Source organism: Aulonocara sp. 'chitande type north' Nkhata Bay, linkage group LG6 (assembly GCF_057382095.1).
Source record: "Aulonocara sp. 'chitande type north' Nkhata Bay isolate Kocher_YH1m ecotype deep benthic linkage group LG6, A_spYH_male_GT1.1, whole genome shotgun sequence".
NCBI lineage: Eukaryota > Metazoa > Chordata > Actinopteri > Cichliformes > Cichlidae > Aulonocara > Aulonocara sp. 'chitande type north' Nkhata Bay.
This window is the reverse complement of record NC_141349.1, coordinates 44,185,664-44,208,530: the sequence shown is the minus strand read 5'-3', so window position 1 is coordinate 44,208,530 and position 22,867 is coordinate 44,185,664. Positions and strand designations below refer to the sequence as shown.

Below are 22,867 nucleotides of genomic sequence, written 5' to 3'. Positions count from 1 at the left end.
GCTCTGTGTTTGTGAGTCTGTGAGGACTAGCATTAGCCTCAACTGGCCGTTAGAGGAACTGCATCTTTTGGTGGGTCCACTTTTAGTCACTGCCAACCGCTAACCGTCAACCTTTTTATTACTGCAACCATGACAACCTCTAGTTAGGGTCCTCGCTTCTCTGACCTGAGAACAGAGGTGAGCTTCACGACAGCGACCAGTCATAGAAAGGTGTTTTTGATCGGTTCAAACGTGAACTTTGGCCCCTCCCAAATTTCAAAGGTTAACCCTTGCCTTGTTGTCCCGTCCCTGCAGGCGTAGCAGTGCGAGCATGCTGACCTGATCCAAAATGTGCACCTCGACCAACAGCAGCTCAGCGCTGGTGGGTGTCTTCCCAGATTACGGGATTTCCCCAGACGAGATCCTGGACACCACGCAGGGGCGGGCCTTCTTCGTGGCCACCATAGTCATTGGCGTGGTGCTGGTGGGCATCATGCTGGTGTGCGGCGTGGGGAACTGCCTCTTCATCACCAGCCTCGCCCGCTACAAGCAGCTCAGAAACCTGACCAACCTGCTCATCGCCAACCTAGCCGTGTCGGACGTGCTGGTGGCAGCGATCTGCTGTCCCTTCCTGCTAGACTACTACGTGGTGAAGCAGCTGTCGTGGGAGCACGGCCTGCTGCTCTGTGCCTCCACCAACTACCTGCGCACCGTCTCGCTCTACGTGTCCACAAACGCTCTCCTGGCCATCGCCGTGGACAGGTGAGTTCACCTCCGGGAACACAAGCAGACAACACAGAGCCTCTGTTTGTGCTTCGGTTGGTTTGGCGTGTAAATGTTCCGTGTGAGAACATCCTGGGTAACGGCCGTTCGGTTTATAATATTGCTGAATCTCTGCCACAGCGTCAGCACTTAGAGCTGCCCCTCAGTGGGCTTCCAGAAGCTGCCCAACCAGAGGAAAACTGACTTACCCAGAGGGAGGTCTGAGAGTAGGAGGAGCTAAAAAGGTAGTGAGAGGCTCCGTAAAGGCCAGGATGTTTTATTACAGAATAGAAGTATGGAACAGAAAAGTCCACTCCTCTTTGAAATGATTGGTAATTATTGCTGATGTTCATGGTTTGGTCCTCTGAAACAACCATCAGGATCCTACCAGGATGGACGTCCTTACAGGTGATCCATTTAAATCTTAAATATTCACTTTGTGCCTGAAAGATGGACGAGGTCAGTACGACATCACTCGCTGATGAAGATCAGAGCGTCTGGAGTCCTTCTGACGGGATCAAAACCTCCAACATGAGCATCATGCTTCATCCAATCAGACGTCAGAGGAGAGGCTACACTGTAAAACATGACTGGCAAACATTACAGTAATACTGAGGAAATTTACAGGAAAAATATAGAATCAATACAATGTTACAGTAGTATAAATGCAGTCATATCCTGTCATTTATTTACAGTAACAGTGCTGCAAATTCAATTACTGCACAGTTACTGTAAAGTTTACTGAAGTCCACTGTGATCTTAAGTGGAGCTCATTGCACATTAAATATTAAACATGAAGGTTTTGTTGATTTACTGAGAACTCATTAGTATCTGTAAAAACTGCCACATCTTCTTAAGCTGACCAGTTGGGCCATATTTGAGTTTTGCCGGTCCGATTCTGGGCCCTGGGCCTTACTTTGACACCCCTGTGGGAATGCTGCTTCTTTTAAACGACCATCAGCCCGCCCCGGGGTGGGATCCTTGTACTCTCAGATCAATCTTCAGAGGTTTTCTCCATTAATGCTTCCTGTCACGTGACCTCAGGTGTGCTTGAGCCAAAGTATGAATGATGTTTGAGTCACGCTAAGAAACCAGATAAGCACTCGAAGCGTGTGAGTCGAAGCGTGTGGCGGCAGCAGCGAGGCCGCTGATGATGTGCAGGGTCCTGACGGTGGCTCCACATCAAGCACATTCCAGAGCGGACCAGCTGACAGACGGGGTTTACATTCTGCTTCAACAAAAGCAGCTCCCGTGTTTCTGAGTGAAACCGGGCAGCTCGCGCTCTGGCGGTCCTCCACGCGTCCTTCATCACGCCTGGCTGACGGCTGTTAGTGTTTCCAGAGAGCTTCTGTGTATCTGGGGACAACAAAGTGGTTCCACTTTCCTCGTTATCCTGAGAGCAAACACATCCAAACATCTGGCAGCGTGTCAGACCGACTCAGGGTACAAACACTTCTGCAGCTGATAACAACACAATCCATTAAATCCAACCAACACGACTGCTGCTTCGCTTACATCAAAGCTCAGCTCCTCTGAAACTGCAAACACAGTCTTACATCAACAGAAACACCAGAACCCCCGAGAGGGGACATCCTGAAAAACTAAAGCTCCATTCAACCAATCCGATCCATTCAGGCAGAAATACCAGGAAAGAAATGTGTCCACAGATTTTAGAGGCGGAAAAGGAGCTCCGCCTTCATAACAGACAAGACGATGACAGCACTGAAAAACAGCAGAAAGATCTCTGACGTGTCCTCACAGTCACAGGTTGAAACGTCCCGTGTCCAGACGGTGCCGTCAGTACGTAACCACCACAAAAACAGTCTTACTTTGTAAAAGAGCAAAACCTCCAAAGGGAACAGGATAAAAAGCCAAATCAGAGGCCCTGATAGGGCCCGAGAGGGCCCTGGCAGTTTGGTCTGAGAGGGCCTGAGAGGACCTGAGAGGACCTGAGAGGGCCCGAGAGGACCCGGCAGTTTGGTCTGAGAGGACCTGAGAGGACCCGAGAGGGCCCGAGAGGACCCGGCAGTTTGGTCTGAGAGGGCCTGAGAGGACCTGAGAGGGCCTGAGAGGACCCGAGAGGGCCCCGGCAGTTTGGTCTGAGAGGGCCTGAGAGGACCTGAGAGGACCTGAGAGGGCCTGAGAGGACCCGAGAGGGCCCCGGCAGTTTGGTCTGAGAGGGCCTGAGAGGACCTGAGAGGGCCCGAGAGGGCCTGAGAGGACCCGGCAGTTTGGTCTGAGAGGGCCTGAGAGGACCTGAGAGGACCTGAGAGGGCCTGAGGGGGCCTGAGAGGCCCTGAGAGGGCCCGAGAGGGCCCGAGAGGGCCCAAGAGGCCCTGAGAGGGCCTGAGAGGACCTGAGAGTGCCCGAGAGGACCCGGCAGTTTGGTCTGAGAGGGCCCGAGAGGGCCCGAGAGGGCCCCGGCAGTTTGGTCTGAGAGGGCCTGAGAGGACCTGAGAGGGCCCGAGAGGGCCTGAGAGGACCCGGCAGTTTGGTCTGAGAGGGCCTGAGAGGACCTGAGAGGACCTGAGAGGCCCTGAGAGGGCCCGAGAGGGCCCGAGAGGGCCCCGGCAGTTTGGTCTGAGAGGGCCTGAGAGGACCTGAGAGGGCCCGAGAGGGCCTGAGAGGACCCGGCAGTTTGGTCTGAGAGGGCCTGAGAGGACCTGAGAGGACCTGAGAGGGCCTGAGGGGGCCTGCGAGGCCCTGAGAGGGCCCGAGAGGGCCCAAGAGGCCCTGAGAGGGCCTGAGAGGACCTGAGAGGACCTGAGAGGGCCTGATAGGGCCCGGCAGTTTGGACTGAGACAGGCTCATCGTCCAGCTGCCAGTCCTTCTGGGTCAAAGTAAGACCAATGTTAGATTAATGCAGCGCTGCTATGTAACTGATGATGTACTGATACTCACAGCCGGACCTTTAGACTGTGATTCATTAAAAATCACAACATTAAAAAATCAGATGATTATGATTCAGCTGATTTAGGAAGCGTTGACTATATTCTGTTTGTTATGTTGATTTCATCATCCCACTGATGTTTGTATTCGTTTATAGTGATTCATTAAGGTATGAAGGAGATATTAATAACAACAAACCATACATGTCTGTGGCACACATGAGCAAAGGTACGCCTTTCAGCACGCTCTCTCCCCTGGTGGTCAAAGGTAAATTATAAGGTGCACTTAAAATCCTTTATTTTCTCAAAAATCGACAGTGCGTCTAATAATGCGGAGCGCCTCATGTATGAATCCTGGTTGTGCGTACTGACCTCGAACCGATTTAATGTGGTTAGAGACAAATGCAGTCGCATGGTAGGATGCTGTAAACGGACCAAACTTCAGTCAGGAGAACGGCTGAGATAATCCATCCACAATACGAGGTTAGTCATTAATATACTGCAACAACATGGGAACAGAGCTGCTGTGATAGAATACAGCATTAATGAATCGATGGTACAGAAGTGGAGGAAGAAAGAAGAATGAGTGGAGTAGTTTGACTCATCTGTTTTGTTTCGCTTAATGTGCTTTATGGTCCGAAAAATACGGTAACTAAAAATTTATATTATCAAAGCTTCAGAAACCAAAAGGTTTCCGTGTTTTAGAAGCAGTCCGTGTGAAGGGCGCGAAAGCCGGCCCTCCTCCACCTGAGCCAGCTTCCCGTCTGTGTCTGCAGGTACATGGCGATCCTGCACCCGCTGAGGCCTCGTATGAAGCACCAGACGGCGTGCTGCGTGATCCTGACCATCTGGCTCGTCCCCATCTTCATCTCCATCCCGTCTGCCTACATGGCCTCAGAGACGACGTACCCACATGTGGACGGTTGCCCCGATAAGACCTTCTGCGCTCAGATCTGGCCCGTGGACCACCAGGTTTACTACCGCTCTTACTTCCTCCTCGTCTTCGCTCTGGAGTTCGTGGGCCCCGTGTCTGTCATGGCCGTCTGCTACACCCACATCTCCAGAGAGCTGTGGTTTAAAAATGTTCCAGGTTTTCAGACGGTACAGATCCGCAAGAGACTGCAGAAGCGCAGGAGGACCGTGGTGGTGCTGATTCTGGTCCTGGTGGCCTACATCCTGTGCTGGGCGCCGTATTACGGTTTCACCCTGGTGCGGGACTTTTACCCCACCCTTATCTCCACGGACAAGAACTCCCTGGTGGCCTTCTACGTCATCGAGTGCATCGCCATGAGCAACGGGATCATCAACACCCTCTGCTTTGTGAGCGTCCGAAACAGCAGGAAGCAGCTGAATAAGTCCATCAAGTTCCCTCTGAGGCTGGTGAGCTTCGTGGCCACCAAGTGGCTGGATGAAGCTGAGCCGCGGACATCCTCCCTCCGGGTGACGGAGGAGGTGGAGGGCGGCCGGCTGAGGTACTTACCTACTTCTTCTTCTATGGAAGGCACAAAACATCCGGTAAAGCGGCTGCACGCAGAGACTCGGAGCTGAAGTGAGGAGTGAGCTGTGACGTGTTTGCTCAGCAGAACTGTGGCTGCTGCCGAGTGTTAGCGACGCTGCATCGTCCATGGAGAGACTTTCTGATCCCGTTTTTGTCGTTTCCAGCTGTTTGTATCTTATGTGGATGAAAATATTATTATTGTTATTATTTACAACACTGAGGCCAGAGACCTGTTTAAACTGGATTGCATTATTAGGGGCGTGGCCTCTCTGACTGACAGGTGGCTGTTGCTGCTAGCGTCACCTGAACTGGACGTCTGCACCATGTTTGTGATGTTGGAGCTTTAAGGAGCGTTTTAATGACATCATGTGACCAATAACATGGCTGCTGTGTGGGTAATTGTGGGAAGTTGCTAACTAGCATTAGCTGCAAAGTTATCTAGATATGGTCACGTCCGACTGCCACCGTGGCAACAGCTACGAAGCTGAAGTGAGGCTTCAGGAAGACGTGTCGACCACCCCTCAGCGTTCGGGGCCCTCAGTTAAAGTGACATAATCAGAGTTTGGTGCGACCTCCTTCTGCCCTCACACCAGCAGTTTGGAAGGAGTCCACCACATCTCCTCCTGCCTCTTCTTCTTCTGTGGATTTCAGCCCGACTCCCCGACGTGCTCCTGCTGTTCAAAGTAAAACTGTTGGTAATGCAGCAGGCTGCGTGCGCATGCACGATTCTCCGCTCATATTCATGTCAAATAAAGATGCATTTTTAAGCTTGTAATGAAGGAGCAGAGGTGAGAGCTGGAGTGGTGCGTGCTGGTGTTCGTGCAGCTTTCAGAGGCTGTTTGTACCTCGGTGCGCTCTCTGCGTGGGCTGGTTTGATCTTTAGACCATCAGTTCAGCCTCCGCCATCGTTTCCACCCTCATTAGTGCCGATCAGCACACAGCTCTGTGAAGCCGGTCTCTTATTTATGTTCACGCAGCAGCTTCAGACGCACAGACTCAAAGTCCGCCAGCGTCCTCTGTAGCAGCATCGAGGGAGTTTATACTGAAATCAATACTGCCTGTTCTTCCTCACATCACAGGGTTTCTGACCTTTCTCTGGTGTGTGTGTGCAGCGCTGTCTCACAGGTTTGATCTGCATATTTGTAATGCTGCTGTTGTATAATCTGCTTAGCAACGATGAACGCGAACCTGAAGAGAACAATGACTCGCTACAGTCCCTCCCTGCTGATTTGCATTGTGTGCCCATGTTAGGGTTCACTCACATGGTTGTAAGTGTTTTAATATTCATTGCGTTGCAAATAAAAAGCGCCTGAAATGGACGAAGCAAACAGGTACAGCTCTGTGAAAACGAACTGCCTCTCTTCTTAAATCATGAACGACCTGGAGCTAAGTCCAGCTTCACTGCCAGGCCTGGTTTAAGTCCAGACTTTGAGCCAATCAGAGGTGGAGCTGCTGGTTCCTGCAGAGCAGCCAGACCGTCACGCGACCACCACCCTGGCTGCTGCTGCTGGGATGTTTCTGGATGAAACGTAGAAAGTTCAGCTTCTGTCTCGTCAGCCCTCAGAATATTATCCTCCAGATGTTTGTTGGCAGATGTGCGACGAGACTTTGTGATCTTCTTGGTCAGCAGTGGTTTCTGCTTGGACTCTCCCATCTTTGCCCCGCCTCTTTCTTACTGTTGACCTCTGACCTTATCTGAGCCAGGTGAGTCTGCAGGTCTGCAGATGTTAATCTGGGCTCTTCTGTGACCTCCACAGCCTGAGAAATGTCTCTGTAACCCTCTCAGGCTGATGATGTCACTGACTTTGTCTTACTCGGCGATGTCAGTTATCACAAACAGCTGATTGCAGTTCTTGCTGCCAACGATGACACAACCAGTTATTAGCTTTAAGAGGCGACGACATCACAGGGCAGCGAGGTTTGGAAAGCTTTTGTTCCCCTAATAAACTAAATCATCGTGTAAAAACGGCATTTTGTGTTTATGCGGATTATCTTTGTGAGATATTATAAAGAGCAGAGATGTTTCAGGCTCAGCGACACAGCGAGGAGCTTCTCTTAAACTGAGTCTGAAGTCATATCCTGATGTTTTCCCCTCAAACTGTCCTCATCAAACAGTGTTGAGGTCAGTCTGAATACACTCAATGACCAAATGTTTCCATCGATGATTTTCTTTCATGCCCACGACAAAGCCGGGATTCATCGGCTCAGACTGGACATCTCATTCCCCACAGCCTGACTCCCAGCATCAGTACTGGTGCCTGTGTATAAGCTCAGTGTAAGCCGCCGTCATCACAGCTGAACAAATACTTGCTTTCTGTGCGTTAGACTACGATCGTTAAAAGAAACCAAAAACTGTCATAAAAACACATTTTTGTTCTGTCAGATTAGCAAAGAACGTTTAGAGACCCTCCCCTCAGGATGACACCTGCACAGGTGACCAGCGGGCTGCAAAACACAAAACACTCCACAGCTCTGCCGGGTCAGCCAAACATCAGGGGCTGAGCTTCCTAATCAATCAAATGGACTTCCTGTCGCAGCTGTGACAGAAGGAAGAAAGGAGACGCCGCTTTGTTTTTGATGTATTTAATAGAAAAACAGTCCAGGAATCAGTGAGCTGATAAAAACGGTTCACCTTCCTCTCTGAGCGACTCACCTGTGGCCAACAGCACAGACTCTATTTACAAAATAAAAGCAGCTCAGAGAGCGCCACGGCTCAGCTGTCAGGTCGCTGCTCGGACCCTCTGTGGAGGACGCCGTCTCCAAAGAGGGTCGTCTTACCAGAATGAATCACTCGCTTCATTTTAAAGCTGCTTCAAAATAAAACTGAGCCGAGCGCGTCCACTTTGGACGGCCTCAGGTCGACTTCTCACAGGTGACTTTACAGGTAAACTCGGGGAAATCCAGAACTTAAATGGGTCGGGTTTTTATTTTAGTGTTACTCATTTTAATGTTTGGTGGGCCTCACACGTGCTCCACCCCCACAGCCAGAAATAATCCCTTTCACATTAAAAGTCCTTTTAGTGGAAGAAGCCACCCGCTGTTTCTTCTTCGTGACACTACAGATATATGAAGACTTTTTCACATTAAAATGAAAACAATGAGACTTATTTTGAAAAAGTGCAAAGACTTCCTCTGTTTTTCACATTAAAAGCAAAACATAGGCATATATTTGAAAGCCTAAATATGAGTTTTACTCTGAAAAAACCTGGATGCACCTCAGCACTAATCACAAGTAGAGCAAACTGAAACATGATGGCAGAAATAATAGTTTTACGTTTTAATCCACGTGTTTCTCCTTTGCTGTGCTCCTGATTGATGCAATCCAAGTTTGACAGGCTGCAAGACTTTTAATTTGAAAAAACACCTGGATGTTCCTCACCACAGCAAAGAAGAAAATGGAAATACAACAAAAAAATGTAAATATGTTTTTTCCTTGTTATCTCACTCCTTATTCACAAAGACTTCCTGATGTTATTTCCACATTAAAAGTCTGTAAAGGGAAGACTTTGAGACTTTTAATGTGAAACAACATGAGGACGTGTCTTATCCAACATGACGAGTACCATAAAGTAAAAACAAAACGGAATCAGAAAGCAGAAATCATGCGTTCATACTCGTTTCTTCTTTGCTGAATATATTAACAGATGTTTTTCACATTAAAAGCCTCTCTACAAAAGGCTGCCGAACCTTTAATGTGAAAAACCACACAGGTATGGTTTAAAATCAATCAGGACACAAAGATGAAAGGACAGCCTCTCATCTGTCTCTAATGCAGATGGAGCGGGTTTGATCTTTTCGTTTGTAGAGGATGACGTCATCAAACACGGCGTTCTGGTCTGGTGAGCCCTCAGCGAGGGGCAGGGCAGGTTTCCGCTTACTTCCTCCTCTTCAGGAAGGCCGTAGCCTCTCTCTGCAGGCCTTTGATGTCCTCCTTACCGCTGTCGTCTGAGTCAGGAGGGACGTAGTCCGAGTCATCGCCCGCGTCCTCGCTGTCGTCATTAATGAAGCTGTCCTCGTACTCGTCCTCGTCGTCAGCGGGAGTCTTTTTGGCGACGTGGCGAGCTGTGGGGGGATTTATTGCGAGTGAGTCAGAGAATGAAGTGGCCGAGATTTAGTTTCTGTTTCTAATTTTCAGACCCTTTTATTTATCACCTGTTGTTATTTACTTCCACCTGTACGACACAAATGTGTGTGTGTCCATGAGCGTACCTGGTTTCTTTGTGTGTTTGTATTCCTTCCTGTGCAGGGGGTTTTTCCTGCAGAGGAAACAAAGTTCACGTCAGAATAAAGTCGAGCGATGCAGGTCAGACGATGTTTCCTGACAGCCGTCCGTCTGCAGCGTCGGCCGCGTCGAGTTAAAAATACTCAAATTACTCATCGCAGAGTCTGCAGCGAGCACGGAGACAGCGAGCCAAGTGTCAACCAAACAAACGCTGCTCTGAGGAACACGAATCGCATCAGTGTGTGTGTCCCTGTGTGTGTGTGTCCCTGTGTGTGTGTGTGTGTCCCTGTGTGTGTCCCTGTGTGTGTGTGTCCCTGTGTGTGTCCCTGTGTGTGTGTGTGTGTCCCTGTGTGTGTGTGTGTGTGTGTCCCTGTGTGTGTGTGTGTGTGTGTGTGTGTGTCCCTGTGTGTGTGTGCCTGTGTGTGTGTGTGTGTGTCCCTGTGTGTGTGTGTGTGTGTGTGTCCCTGTGTGTGTGTGTGTGTCCCTGTGTGTGTGTGTGTGTGTGTGTGTGTGTGTCCCTGTGTGTGTGTGCCTGTGTGTGTGTGTGTGTGTCCCTGTGTGTGTGTGTGTGTGTGTGTCCCTGTGTGTGTGTGTGTGTCCCTGTGTGTGTCCCTGTGTGTGTGTCCCTGTGTGTGTGTGTGTGTGTGTGTGTGTCCCTGTGTGTGTCCCTGTGTGTGTGTGTGTGTCCCTGTGTGTGTGTGTGTGTGTGTGTGTGTCCCTGTGTGTGTGTGCCTGTGTGTGTGTGTGTGTGTGTGTCCCTGTGTGTGTGTGTGTGTGTGTGTCCCTGTGTGTGTGTGTGTGTCCCTGTGTGTGTGTGTGTGTCCCTGTGTGTCCCTGTGTGTGTGTGTCCCTGTGTGTGTCCCTGTGTGTGTGTCCCTGTGTGTGTGTGTGTGTCCCTGTGTGTGTCCCTGTGTGTGTGTGTCCCTGTGTGTCCCTGTGTGTGTGTGTCCCTGTGTGTGTCCCTGTGTGTGTGTCCCTGTGTGTGTGTGTGTCCCTGTGTGTGTCCCTGTGTGTGTGTGTGTGTCCCTGTGTGTGTCCCTGTGTGTGTGTGTCCCTGTGTGTGTGTGTGTGTCCCTGTGTGTGTCCCTGTGTGTGTGTGTGTCCCTGTGTGTGTCCCTGTGTGTCCCTGTGTGTGTGTGTCCCTGTGTGTATGTCCCTGTGTGTGTCCCTGTGTGTCCCTGTGTGTGTGTGTCCCTGTGTGTGTCCCTGTGTGTATGTCCCTGTGTGTCCCTGTGTGTGTGTGTCCCTGTGTGTGTCCCTGTGTGTGTGTGTGTGTGTCCCTGTGTGTGTCCCTGTGTGTGTGTGTGTGTCCCTGTGTGTCCCTGTGTGTGTCCCTGTGTGTGTGTGTGTGTGTCCCTGTGTGTGTGTGTGTGTCCCTGTGTGTGTCCCTGTGTGTGTGTGTGTCCCTGTGTGTCCCTGTGTGTGTGTGTCCCTGTGTGTGTCCCTGTGTGTGTGTGTCCCTGTGTGTATGTCCCTGTGTGTGTCCCTGTGTGTGTCCCTGTGTGTATGTCCCTGTGTGTCCCTGTGTGTGTGTGTCCCTGTGTGTGTCCCTGTGTGTGTCCCTGTGTGTGTGTGTGTGTGTGTCCCTGTGTGTGTGTGTGTGTCCCTGTGTGTCCCTGTGTGTGTCCCTGTGTGTGTGTGTGTGTGTCCCTGTGTGTGTGTGTGTGTCCCTGTGTGTGTCCCTGTGTGTGTGTGTGTCCCTGTGTGTCCCTGTGTGTGTGTGTCCCTGTGTGTGTCCCTGTGTGTCCCTGTGTGTGTGTGTCCCTGTGTGTGTCCCTGTGTGTATGTCCCTGTGTGTCCCTGTGTGTGTGTGTCCCTGTGTGTGTCCCTGTGTGTATGTCCCTGTGTGTCCCTGTGTGTGTGTGTCCCTGTGTGTGTCCCTGTGTGTGTGTGTGTCCCTGTGTGTGTCCCTGTGTGTGTCCCTGTGTGTATGTCCCTGTGTGTCCCTGTGTGTGTGTGTGTGTCCCTGTGTGTGTCCCTGTGTGTGTCCCTGTGTGTATGTCCCTGTGTGTGTCCCTGTGTGTGTGTGTGTGTCCCTGTGTGTGTGTGTGTGTGTGTGTGTGTGTGTGTGTGTGTCCCTGTGTGTGTCCCTGTGTGTGTCCCTGTGTGTGTGTGTGTGTGTGTGTGTGTGTCCTTCGTAGTGACCCTCAGTTTTTTACAAAAACGTTCGTTTGCAGTTTTTCTAAAAAGCACTAAACGCAATAAAGTCAATAAAAAGAAGATAAAACAGAAAAAGTATCAAATCAATAGCTTTGTGTTCTCTGACAGCAACAATGTGCTGCAGGCAGTTATTAAGTAACTAAACCCTGATGTGTGATCTCTGAGGCTCCTCGTTGGTGTCTGTTTGATCCAGCTGTTTGTCAGCAGCTGCAGAGCCTCGGCCGTCGGCTCAGCTCTAACCTGTAGCAGTCGCTGCCGTAAGGACACTCGGGTTTGTCCTCCTCCTCCTCCTCCTCGTAGTCTGTGTCTCCAGGGTGACTGCAGTCCTGGAAATGAAGTGGGTTCTTCCTGGAAAACACAAGCAGGGAGGAAACGAAGGGTGTGAAGCCCACCTGTGCAGGGCGGTCACCTGCAGCTGTTTGCTATGCAGCCTGCACCACACCGTGGGCTGGAACCAGCTGCTGGAGTCACTGCAGTGAGGACAGCTGCTCCTTGTTTCAAAGATTTTTCTAAAAGTGAAATCTGAAGGACTAATCTGAGGCAGCGAGCGGCATCTGTGAGATGGTGAAGGGGCGGGGCTACAAGAGGCGCTTGACGCACCTCATCGGCTCGAGTGCTCTTCAGCTCGTCTTCAGAGGGAAACGAGACATCAAAGCAAAAGCTCTCAGAATAAATTCAGCCTGTGACTCCGTGTGTTTCAGTGTCGTACCTGTAGCAGGCCGTCCCGTACGGACACGGCGTTCTGACTCGGGCTTTGGAAGGGGCGGGGCCAGACTCGGCGTCTCCGTCTGACCCGGCGGGCTCGGCTCGTTTAGACGTCCCGTTGTTTTCAGACATCTTGCCCTCCTTCTCAGACTCATTTGCTTTGTCCTCCGCTTCCGCCTTCATGGTGAAGCTGTCGTTCTCGCCGCTGTCCTCAGACCTGTTCGGTTTAGCCCGACGGTGGGCGGCGGCCTCCTGAAAGCCAGAGGACATATTAGTCTCTTAGGTCAGGAGGCGGAATTTAAACCTGGAAACAGAAACTCTGCTCAACAGGTCTCACCTCAGGTTGTTCTTCGTCATCACTCAGTTTTCTCCTCTTCCTCGGCCTCTCCTCCTCCTTCCTTGTGAACTCCGCCTCCTCAGGTGAGGAGGTTGTTGCGGGCGTGGCTCGTGCGACAGCTGCTCGTTTAGTGGCAGGTGACGGCGCTGCAGGTCGGCAGGTCCGAACTAAACAGACATTTTCAAACAAATAACAGGATCAGAAAGGGCGCCCCCCGCAGGCAGAGGGAACACAGGACGGGTCTTTGTTACCTGTCGGGGTGGAGGGCGGAGTCTTTGCAGCAGGTACAGCCGCCTGCATCCATGCAGGTAAAACTCTTCTCCTGGTCACAGACGGAGCGGCGCCTCGCTGATCGTCTTTCACCGATCCTGCCGAGTCTCCCTGAAAGAAACGCAACGAGACGACTTCACTGATTGGCTGCTCGCTTTCACACTGCCATCCACTGAGCCACTGACACGCCCACTGTGGGATCAAACACGTGAAGCCGCCTGCTGTGGCGCCCCCTGGTGAACGAGGGAGGAGCTGCTGTCAACCAAAGTTTCCTTTATTCTTACAGTAAGTCCTGTTCTGATGATGATTATTTCTGTCAGTGTTTGTTTGTCTCATAACTTTGTTTGTTAAAAAACAAACTGTTCTAAAGTTTCATGTTTCTGTCACATCACATTAACCCTGCACTCTGAAAGCGCCTCCTTGATTAAATATTCACACTTGCTGACGTCACTCTTAGGCCCCGCCCCCTGAGGAGTCCTTCTCCAGCAGCTTCTCGTCTCTGAAAAGTTCAGCCTACCTTGAACGGTCTCTCGGCCTCCTCGTCTTCCTGCGGAGCTGCTGACGGCGGCGGCTCCTCCTGGTTCAGTCTGGCAGCTGGACGTAGATCCACAGCTGGATCAGGAGGAACAGGAAGTGTCTCTTCTTCTTCTTCTAACATCTGGCTGTTCCTGTGGGGAGCGACACTGATGCAGATAAATGTGAACTTCTGTGAGCTGGAAGCATTAACTTTGATGTCAGCTTCAAAGAGCGCGACAAAATCGGAAACCTACGCTGCGCCTAATGTTCTGACCGAGCGTTTAACCCCGCATGGCGCGGCCCGCACAGATAAAAGAGCTCCCGTTACCTGAGAGCAGCCTCCACCTTCATTACTCAGCGAGACGGTTCGAGTCTTTGTCTCGACCGACATCAGGACAGAAAGGAGCGTTTTTCAGACGTCAGAAGTACCTGGGCGTGCGCTCGTCTCCGCCCACTGACACCACCTCGTAGATGAACCGACCCGGCAGCAGAGAGAAGAAGTCTCCGTGACGAAGGACGTGCCAGGAACCTTTCTGCAGAGGTCGAGGGTCATCGGTGGGGGTCGACTGAATGAAGCACGGGTTCAGGTGTGTCTGAGGACCGAAACAGCAGGAGGTTAAACCGAAACTCAAACAGCAACAACAACAACAACAATAATAATAATAATAATAATAATGGAATTAAAAACAAAATCTTCCAAAGCAACAGGGACCAAGGCTGAATTTAAAGCAAAGGGAGATTTCTATGATATGAAACAACCACACTTCTACATTTACTATAATGTTGAATAATAAAATGATTATGTAATAAAGCTAATGTAATAAGAAATCTAAACCTAAACCTGTGGCCTGCCTCACATTCAGGAACAGGAGGAAGGACGAACGTACGGCTTTGAGGCGCAGCTCTCCGCTCAGGTTGTCCAGCAGCCCGTGGTGTCTGGAGACTCGCTTATCACTGATCTGAGACGGGAAACAAGGCAGCGTTTACAGACGTCTCCAGCTGCTCCTTTTACAGTATTACTCTGAATAAATCAAACAGACTCAAGCTCAGCCGTGATGAATGAAGGGAAGCAAACCAGGTCTCAGAACAACGACAGAAAAACAAGAGAGGGAAAAGCTGCATCAAAGCCACGCCCACATGACGGATCATTTCCCACTGTGATGATGCTGAGCTGCTCTAACAGAGTCCACGAACACACACGCTGCTGTCTCTGACGGGTCAGATCAAACATGTTTAGAACTTTTTCTTCTGTGGACTTTAGTTTCATTTATTTCATGTTTTTTAAGTTGTGTTTTTTTAAACAGGAACAGGTCAAATTATACAGACATGATGGGTGGCTCAAGACTTTTGCACAGTGGCCCGTTGTAGCCTTATAAAGCAGGGGTGGGGTTTAGATCTCACCCTGGGTGAACACACCTGGATCAGATGATTAGTTCATCACCAGGCCTCTGGAGAACTGGAGGCCATTTAAATGAATGGATGAAGGACACCTCTGGACCTCGAGGCGTTGCATTCCCCTCCCCTGTTTTAAAGGATACACCTGAGCAGCATCTGGCAGGAGGACGGAGGAGGGTCAAAGTTCAAGGTGCTAGCTTATGAAGCCCCGCCCTCTCTACGTCGGCAGATCAGTGATCCACCTGATCATGTCTGGTCACTTTGTTATTGATTAGTTATGAGGTTTAAATCATGTTTTTAAGTGAAGCTAAGCTTCCCTGGATGTATCACGTGATTAAAGATCACGTGCTGCTGTAACGAGCAGAAGTCTGTAAATGATCCGCGGTCATGTTTTCAGACTGAAGAGGAGAGGAGGACTCACTCCCAGTAACGGGCCCCGGCCCAACACCGTCTCTCCGGGTGGCAGGTGGACCGGATCCCCGCCGTCCACCGGGACCAGGTCGAAGCCAGACATCGGCTCAGCGGAGCGGACGGAGGCAGCTGCACCCCGCTGGAGGAACGTGGAGGAAAACAGAGCAGCGCCACGCTTCGACAGTTCAAAAGGTTTCAGGTTAAAAGCAGCTTCTCGGACTGTGGAGGGGAACCAGACCGAGCAGCAGCACCGACACAACTTCAGCTCAGCAACACCGTTCAAAACTTCCGGGTCGGAGCGGAGCGTGCGCACTGGGTCTCTGACGTCACTCACCGAACTCCGCCCAGAATCTCTCTGATCTTTTATTAATCTCCCTTAAAAATAAACCTAACCTTGCCTGTGCTAACCACCCCGTGTATGCAGATGAAATTAATCTGTAAAAACAAAACATTTATCTCTTCTGCCGAAATGCTTTTAATATGACAGCGTTGTTGCACGTGAGTTATCGATGAAAAATACAAACAAACGTAAAAAAAGTTCCACATTTTCCATATATTTGAAGAATCGGCAGATTAATGAATGGGATGTGGTAGGGACTGCTTAAGAACTGCAGCGTGAGAAATGCTTTACAGTTTAATTTTATAATTAGAAAATTAAGAAAATCATATTTTCAACGGTTTTCAAATTTAAATTAACGGACGTTTATGCCTTGCACGCATGCGCCAAAAATCAAAATATGATGACGTAGCGTACGTTTGTAAACATCCGTTAGGACATTTAAACCGTGTGAGCTGTCTGTCAGAGACCTCGCGGACGGTAAGACACCGGTTTTCTCTCGCGCGCCGCCGCCTTCTTATCACACACACCGGGACACGTGCACGGTAAAAGTCGGTGTTCGGTCTGAAAGCGGAAGCGGCCGGTGGAGTTTTTCATGAACTGTTAGCTGTTAGCTGTTAGCAGGGGCGGAGGCGAGTGGTGAAGCATTAAAATCAGCTTTTGTTACCGAAAATCAGAGCGTCGGCCAAAAGAGCCACGCAGGACGGAAACAACGGGGATATTTATCACGTCTGTCTTTGAAGACAGACACGGGAAGCAGTTTGTGCTTGGGTGACGTCTCCAGGCTGGGTCCGTGGGGACCCCACTGTTCGTGTTTCTCTTTCGGTTTGACGTGGGAGCCCTTCACCTTCTCTGCGCGGAATCTTTCTGGTTCATCTCACAGTCCTTTGTGTCCTGGTTTCCAAACTTTTCGCTTTTTTTCTGCTTATTTTGTGTGAAGTCTTCATTATTTGGCAGCTGGATCTTCTCGTCGCTACTCTCTCGGAGGTCTTTTTCTTTCTTTTCTCGCTCATTTCAGTCATTTTGTCTCTTTTTCAGCTCACAGGCTCATCTTGAACCTTTCTGTCTTTGTGATGTCATAAAAAACAAACCTGCATTTTATTTCGCTTTTCCTGCGTCTGTGCTTTGCAACATGTTTGATGAAGAATCTCAGGCTTCACTGTGATTTGTCTTCATCCTTCACTCGACCTCCACAGTGTGAGTTAAAAGTCTGAGGTCTTTAATCTGTGACTCATTTCTCCATCGCTGTCGGCTCTTTCCTCAGGCTCTTCCACTCAGTCCGACTCTATTATGCAGCATGTGTGTGGGAGGACTCCACCAGTGTTTTTTCTCTGTGAAGGAGGCCCCGCCCTGACGGCAGCCGAAGGCACAGCCCCACCTCGCAACTTTGCCGAGATGCTGCCGACAGAAATGAGCGTGAGGATCTTTGGCGAGCTGGACGCGGCGAGCCTGTGCAGCGCGGCGAGGACCTGCAGGCTGTGGCATCAGATCATCGAGCAGAGCGAGCAGCTGTGGAGGAAGCAGTGCCTGATGGTCCGAGCCATCTGCCAGAGGGAGGTCGACAGCGACCGGAGACACGGCCTCTCCTGGAAGGTTCCTAACATATTATGTCTTAGAAAACATCTCAGATTCTTCTGAAACTTTTCCAGGTTAATGATCTGCTTCAAACAGGAACTACGCTCATTTCAGGTCCTGCAGTCATTAGTCAAAAAGGGATGAAGGTCAGAGGTTTTAAACATTTTTCCATCGATGTTTTTCTGAGGGATCTGATGCTGATGAAGGTCACGTGACCTGTGTCAGCAGGTTTGCAGGTCAGAGCTGAGATTTGATCTCCAGGTTTTCGTATCAGACGAGTTGATTTATGCACATTAAATCCTGAATATTCCAAAAAGCATCACAAACTTGGGATGCAGGTTTCACAGAAACGTTCTATGAAGTTAGGTTTGGTCCACGGTGTCACACCTGTGGAACGTCACGCTGAAGACATGTTGTTGTTTTCTTTTCATATTCAAGCTTTAAGTCCCTCAAAATATATTGTTGGAAAATGTCTAAGAACACTTCGCCCTTTGTTTGAGCTGAAATTTTGAATAATTTCCCCAAAGGATCCCTGGCCTGGAATAGTGACAGTCAGCTGGGAATTATTTTGCTGGGATGAAGCAGCTCTGAGAGCCATCAGCTTTCGTCTGATTGGGCTTCTGCTGGAAGGCTGCTGAGGGGCAGAACCTGTGGCTGAAGTGTTGGATATACTCATAACATTATAACTGTTAGTTCTGCCTGTGAAACAGAGCGGAGTGAAGACTTGTCCACATGTCAGACGCTGCAGCCATTTCTTTTAATGTCATTATTAAAAACTGCTTTTAGTCCAGCTTATGAAAGCAGCGTCACCCAGAAACAGCAGAACTGCTTTCTGACCGTTTCCTGTTTCCTGTCCTCAGCTGATCCTGGTGAGGAACTACATCCGCAGCCTTGTGAAGAAAGACTGGCTGATTGGACGGTTCAGCCACGTGAGGTCGGCGGACGAGCTGAGCGGCAGGAAGCTGACGCCGCTGGACGCGGAGACCTGGGGCGAGATCCTGCAGGCCGAGCTGGATCGATGACGGCGTTCCAGTTTTATCAAAGCACCTCGAGCACTTCGGTTTTTTAACTCTAATATATTCCCTCTGCAGTTTGTGTTTCACAGGAAACGCAAACTTTTGTACATACTTTTAAAATTTTTATAGAAAAAAATCACAGAGAAGCAAAGTGAATTTTTTATTTTTAAATTTGAGCCTTTTTGTTTTGGGTTCGTGTAAATATGACGATGATTCAATAAACCATCTTCGTGAGGTTCTGCTGACTCGGTTCTTTTTAATGACACATCACAGCTTCTCCCCTCAAGCAAACACGCAGCACAGACTCACAAAGACATCAGTGTGACAGTCTGTGATTTCAAAGCAGCAGAGATATAAAAGCATAAAGTCACACCTGCAGCTTACAGACACGCGGGACCTCAAGTTTACTTAAATCAGCTGTTTTTATCTGTTTTTAACGTTTTTGCTCAAAGGTAACAAAGATGTTGCTTTGGCAACGAGGGGACAGCGTTTTACCGGCAGCGGTGTGAACATATTTTCATCTCCCGGTCATTTCCTGCCTGTGACGTCATGTTGCGCGTGCACAGGTGTTGTGTTTTTCTGTCTAACCTGTTTTATGTCACATTCAGTTTCACAAGCTCTTCGTTAAACTTGTTCTTTTGTTTTTAACCTTTTACAAATTTCCCGACTGTCAGATAAACTTATTTCTTTTAATAACAGCCCACCGGTGACATTTATTGACCCCCCCCCCCCCCCCCCCCCCACACACACACACACACACACACATTTGCCTTGGTATTTGCAGCTGCAGTCTTTTATTTTGAAAGCAGCTGTCACCGGAAGCCGTGTGAGCGTGCAGCTTGATTCTGGTCCTTCCTCAGCATCTCTCTCACGCGTCCGCCTCCCCCTCCCTGAGCTCGGCGCCATGGACGACGTCCCCCCGATCATCAACATCTCCATCGCGCTGCGGATCCAGCCCAACGACGGCCCGGTCTTCTTCAAGGTGGACGGGACCCGGTTCGGCCAGAGCCGGACCATCAAGCTCCTCACGGGCTCCAAGTACAAGATCGAGGTGGTGCTGAAGCCTGGAAACGTCGAGGCCACGTAAGCATCTCGGTAACCTGTGTGTGCGGCACGCCAGCGCGCATGTGCGAGAAATGATAAAGAACGTCTGCAAGAGGTGATGATGAGGATGAGGAGGTGATGATGAGGAGCAGGCTGCTGCTCCTCCTGCAGGCCGGAGCATCCGACACCTGCCTGAATAAATCATGCGGGGATCACGTGTCGTTCCCGGTCAGGGCGGAGGTTTGCGGTTACCGGGGACAAATAAAGGAAGTGACGTGTTCATTATGGAATAACGGGGGTAAAATGTGCTTATTGCAGGAGCAGAAATACCATCAGAGAATACTCCATTACATGTAAAAACACTGAAGTACTATCAGTTAAATAAAGGTGCATATTGATATGTGGCAGTGATTTGTGGGCCCTGCAGGAGCCATCGTTGTAACTGTGAGAGTAAAGATCCGCCCACAGCGAGGGGGCGGACCTCCTGTCACAGCAGCAGTGAGTCCCACACTGACGTTACACTCTGCTTCAGGTGTTCAGCATCAGTTACCATGGTGACGGTAGCAGGTTAACAGGCTTCGTGGGTAAACGAGAGACATGAAAGGAAAACTCCAAACTGACACAAACAGGGAGGACACACAGGTGGAGGCCGACAGGAAGTACACACACCCGAGTACGCTGCACTTTTCAGGTCGCAGGTATCGTACAGGAGAGGAGTGTGAAAGGGAAACAAGCTGGTCAGGACAGCCGTTATCATCAGCATAAAGAACAGCAAATCCAAATGTGCAGTTCAACATGCGCTGTGTTTACGCTGTGAGCTGCAGGGATGCGAACTATTCCAATGTGCTTACAGTAAAATCACGTCTGCCATTCTGAGGTAACCTGACTCCTTTTCTCCTTATGCTGTGTGACTATAATTACATTTTAATTACAAATTAAATCCACCGAACCGTTTATGAAGCGTTTCGCAGCATTTACACATCTGGATGATTTTAATGACTTTTAGATGTGAGTGGCTGTTTCCTGTTTCCTTCATACTGTGGGAGTCGCTCTCACGTCACACGCTCGGCTCGCTGCTGGACATCTAACGGTCTTTAACAGTGTTTGAGACAAAATGTCAAAAATGATAAAAATGTGCAATATTTTTATTTTCGTGCATAACCCTTCGGCCTCTTCTTCCTCACAGCAACATGAACATCGGAGGCGTCGTCTTCCCGCTGGAGCAGCAGTCCAGGGACGACGAGTCGGTGGTTTACCACGGCCAGTACGACACCGAGGGCGTCCCGCACACCAAGAGTGGCGACCGGCAGCCCGTCCAAGTCAGCATAGAGGTGAGATGTCTCAGAGCAGCGGCTCGCTCTGATAGCGTGGAGCTGGCCTGCAGTCAGCCAGCGCTGTGTGGGGCTGCACGCTTAGAATTAGCAGGCATGCTGTTTATGATAGCCTGAACAGCCTGCTCTATGCTAGCCACAATCTCCTTAAAACATGGTGGAGGGACAGGATGATCTGGAGAACCAGAGGGCCTCAGGTGGCCAACAACATCCTTTAAACAAGAAAGAGTGACAGCAGAGCAAGACTGAGACCGAGGGGTCAGACTCAGAGACGAGAGCCTGTGTAGTTGCAACCTTTCCAATAAAAACACATAAAAGCATTGGACAGTTTAGGAGACGCCTCCAAACACACACTTTGTGCAGCATTTCAAAGTAAATCAGTGGTGTTAAACAGCCTGAGCAGCTTATTCACCTCGTGTGTTTCTACGCAGGAACCTGAGCAAACAGAGAGGACGTGTTCAGAAACATTTGCATCTAAATTCCTGACCTGTTTATACTTCTCGAGAGAAAAAATATAATCTAAGGTGGTATTATCACCGTGTGACAGCTGCACAGGCGTAACAGATTTATAGATCTACAATCAGACGCGTTTGTGCAGTTTCCTGTCAGCAGATGGCTGCGCACGCCGTCTGGATTCATGAGTTTGGCCTCTTTAGAAACACCAAAAATCTGTTTTAAAAGCCTGACGCCGAATTTGAGCTCGAGCCCTCTGCTTTGTGTCTCGGTGCAGTTTATCAAGGCGGGGACGTTTGAGACGGTGTGGCAGGCCAAATACTACAACTACTACAAGAGGGAGCACTGCCAGTTCGGCAACAAGTTCAGCAGCATCGAGTACGAGTGCAAGCCCAACGAGACGCGGACCCTGATGTGGATCAACAAGGAGGCGTTCAACTGACTCCGCCCACTGAACCCCGCGCAGAGGACGCCGGTCTTGCCGGGACTACCTTTGAACATCAGCATCGCAGTGAGAGACGGCACCTCCTGAAGGCGGGCGTTGGGTTGGCGGGGTCTGCTCTTTGTGCTCTTTCATGACCTCTGAGGGAGTAACGAGCTGTTTCGCACGCTGGTCTCTGTGAGGGCGGGGTTTCAGCAGTCAGAGGGATAACTTAGCTTCTCGGCTGGTTTCCTGTGGAAAGTTAAAGGAACAGTCGGACAGTTTGAGATCCGAGCTCATTAGGAAGCTTCGGAGACGAAGGCTGACGCACGCTTCAGGTCTGTGTGTCCAGCTCGCGTTCGAAGCAGGAACTTTCTCCAGGCCTCAGACGCTCGTTAGTTTGGGTAGTTTGCAGCTACGGTCACAATAATCTTCTGAAGCTTTGGGTTCAGCAGACGGGCGCTGCTTTTAGATCAGGCTCCATCACAGGTGTTCTTGCTGATACTCTACGCTTAAATAAAACACCTTGAGAGGAGCAAAGTTGTTAGCCGGTGCTACATAAATGACATTCACTTCCTGTACTCGATGCACAGACTTGAAAGTCGTCTCCATCTCCTCAGACTCTGGAAGAAATCTGACTGTTCCTTTAACACTGAAACCCCCTCAGACTGAAGACCAGCGTGGGAAACACCTGAAGTGTTTTATCTTATTTATTACCTGTGTGAACGTCTGAGTGAGCAGAGGCGGCGGATGAGAGGATGGGCGTCACTTTTCTCGTGCTTTGTGTTATTTAAAGGAGAAATCTGTACACTGCAGTTTTTGGTTCGCTTACTTTCCAGCTGCAGAAATGAGTTTCACTGGTCTGAGTGTTGATCCTTCACAATAAAAGCTGGAGGGATACTTTGTGGGACTTCCATGTTCAAACTGGTGCAGCATCCGAGGGACTATTTTCAGCAGCGGAGTAATCCTTTGAGCCTTGAAACGCCTCTGTCTCCCTGCTGAAAGGAGGCGACCTCCTCTCTTCACGTCACTTCTCGTGTTTGCTGCTGATTATGTTTCTCATGTCTCTTAAATGCATGGCTGGAAACTTTTTGCCAAATATGATCTGTTTGTTTGTTCCTTTGTTAAGATGTCTCGATGCCTGAAACTTTTGTTATGTCTTGAACTGAGGAGTAAAAAGTGTTACTGTGAATAAACTGCTATACAGAACCACTGGGACTCTGCTGCTTGACTGCAATAATAAAATTTATATATCTATATATATATATTTATATATTAATATCCAAAGTGCATGCGCTGGACTGAAGCGATGTCAGTTGAAGGCCTGTAAAAAAGCCCTTCTAAGGCTAGAACATCTCACTATTCATCACTGATCGAAGAAAATCCATCGGACAAACTCAGCTTTATTTATATAACACATACAAAAGCAATTCAGCGTGCTTCACAAAGACAGAACAATCCCAAATATATAGAAAAGGAAAACATTAAAATCAAGAATGCAATCATTTAAAAGTTTAAGTTAAAATTTAACATAAAAGCTACAAAAA

The 22,867-nt window shown here is 49.6% G+C and overlaps 4 protein-coding genes across 7 annotated transcripts; 3 read left to right on the top strand and 1 right to left on the bottom strand.

Moving 5' to 3' along the window:
• Positions 1 to 328: 328 nt before the first annotated feature.
• prokr1a (prokineticin receptor 1a) lies at positions 329 to 6,498 on the top strand. Its single transcript, XM_086297193.1, has 2 exons — positions 329 to 741; positions 4,406 to 6,498. The coding sequence occupies exons 1-2, from the start codon at positions 329 to 331 to the stop codon at positions 5,175 to 5,177; spliced, it is 1,185 nt and encodes a 394-aa protein (XP_086153319.1). The 3' UTR covers positions 5,178 to 6,498.
• A 1,196-nt stretch (positions 6,499 to 7,694) lies between these two features.
• On the bottom strand, positions 7,695 to 15,455 carry aplf (aprataxin and PNKP like factor). Of its 2 annotated transcripts, none has more exons than XM_086297183.1 (10): positions 15,154 to 15,455; positions 14,195 to 14,296; positions 13,767 to 13,930; positions 13,339 to 13,489; positions 12,803 to 12,932; positions 12,552 to 12,718; positions 12,219 to 12,466; positions 11,750 to 11,857; positions 9,337 to 9,383; positions 7,695 to 9,189 (listed from the first exon to the last, which is right to left on the bottom strand). In XM_086297183.1, the coding sequence occupies exons 1-10, from the start codon at positions 15,244 to 15,246 to the stop codon at positions 9,002 to 9,004; spliced, it is 1,398 nt and encodes a 465-aa protein (XP_086153309.1). In that variant the 5' UTR covers positions 15,247 to 15,455; the 3' UTR covers positions 7,695 to 9,001. The 2 variants fall into 2 exon arrangements, with proteins under 2 accessions (XP_086153309.1, XP_086153310.1); XM_086297184.1 differs by having other exon boundaries at positions 14,225 to 14,296.
• A 69-nt stretch (positions 15,456 to 15,524) lies between these two features.
• On the top strand, positions 15,525 to 18,310 carry fbxo48 (F-box protein 48). Of its 3 annotated transcripts, none has more exons than XM_086297230.1 (3): positions 15,525 to 15,641; positions 16,745 to 17,073; positions 17,916 to 18,310. In XM_086297230.1, exons 2-3 carry the CDS (start codon positions 16,771 to 16,773, stop codon positions 18,075 to 18,077), a joined length of 465 nt encoding a protein of 154 aa, XP_086153356.1. In that variant the 5' UTR covers positions 15,525 to 15,641; positions 16,745 to 16,770; the 3' UTR covers positions 18,078 to 18,310. The 3 variants fall into 3 exon arrangements, with proteins under 3 accessions (XP_086153356.1, XP_086153354.1, XP_086153355.1); XM_086297228.1 differs by lacking the exon at positions 15,525 to 15,641 and adding an exon at positions 15,847 to 15,960; XM_086297229.1 differs by lacking the exon at positions 15,525 to 15,641 and adding an exon at positions 15,967 to 16,350.
• A 586-nt stretch (positions 18,311 to 18,896) lies between these two features.
• On the top strand, positions 18,897 to 22,548 carry cnrip1a (cannabinoid receptor interacting protein 1a). Its single transcript, XM_086297225.1, has 3 exons — positions 18,897 to 19,154; positions 20,302 to 20,446; positions 21,177 to 22,548. Exons 1-3 carry the CDS (start codon positions 18,976 to 18,978, stop codon positions 21,339 to 21,341), a joined length of 489 nt encoding a protein of 162 aa, XP_086153351.1. The 5' UTR covers positions 18,897 to 18,975; the 3' UTR covers positions 21,342 to 22,548.
• Positions 22,549 to 22,867: the final 319 nt, after the last annotated feature.

Bases quoted from the DNA above. Each gene is read 5' to 3' on its own strand.
- prokr1a (XM_086297193.1), top strand. From the start codon at position 329: ATGTGCACCTCGACCAACAGCAGCTCAGCGCTGGTGGGTGTCTTCCCA. The intron at 742-4,405 runs GTGAGTTCACCT...CTGTGTCTGCAG, and splicing joins CTGGCCATCGCCGTGGACAG to GTACATGGCGATCCTGCACC.
- fbxo48 (XM_086297230.1), top strand. From the start codon at position 16,771: ATGCAGCATGTGTGTGGGAGGACTCCACCAGTGTTTTTTCTCTGTGAA. The intron at 17,074-17,915 runs GTTCCTAACATA...TCCTGTCCTCAG, and splicing joins GACACGGCCTCTCCTGGAAG to CTGATCCTGGTGAGGAACTA.
- cnrip1a (XM_086297225.1), top strand. From the start codon at position 18,976: ATGGACGACGTCCCCCCGATCATCAACATCTCCATCGCGCTGCGGATC. The intron at 19,155-20,301 runs GTAAGCATCTCG...TCTTCCTCACAG, and splicing joins CCTGGAAACGTCGAGGCCAC to CAACATGAACATCGGAGGCG. The intron at 20,447-21,176 runs GTGAGATGTCTC...GTCTCGGTGCAG, and splicing joins CCGTCCAAGTCAGCATAGAG to TTTATCAAGGCGGGGACGTT.
- aplf (XM_086297183.1), bottom strand. From the start codon at position 15,246: ATGTCTGGCTTCGACCTGGTCCCGGTGGACGGCGGGGATCCGGTCCAC. The intron at 14,297-15,153 runs GTGAGTCCTCCT...TTCCCGTCTCAG, and splicing joins GCCGGGGCCCGTTACTGGGA to ATCAGTGATAAGCGAGTCTC. The intron at 11,858-12,218 runs GTACGACACTGA...TGTGTTTTCCAG, and splicing joins TACGGGACGGCCTGCTACAG to GAAGAACCCACTTCATTTCC.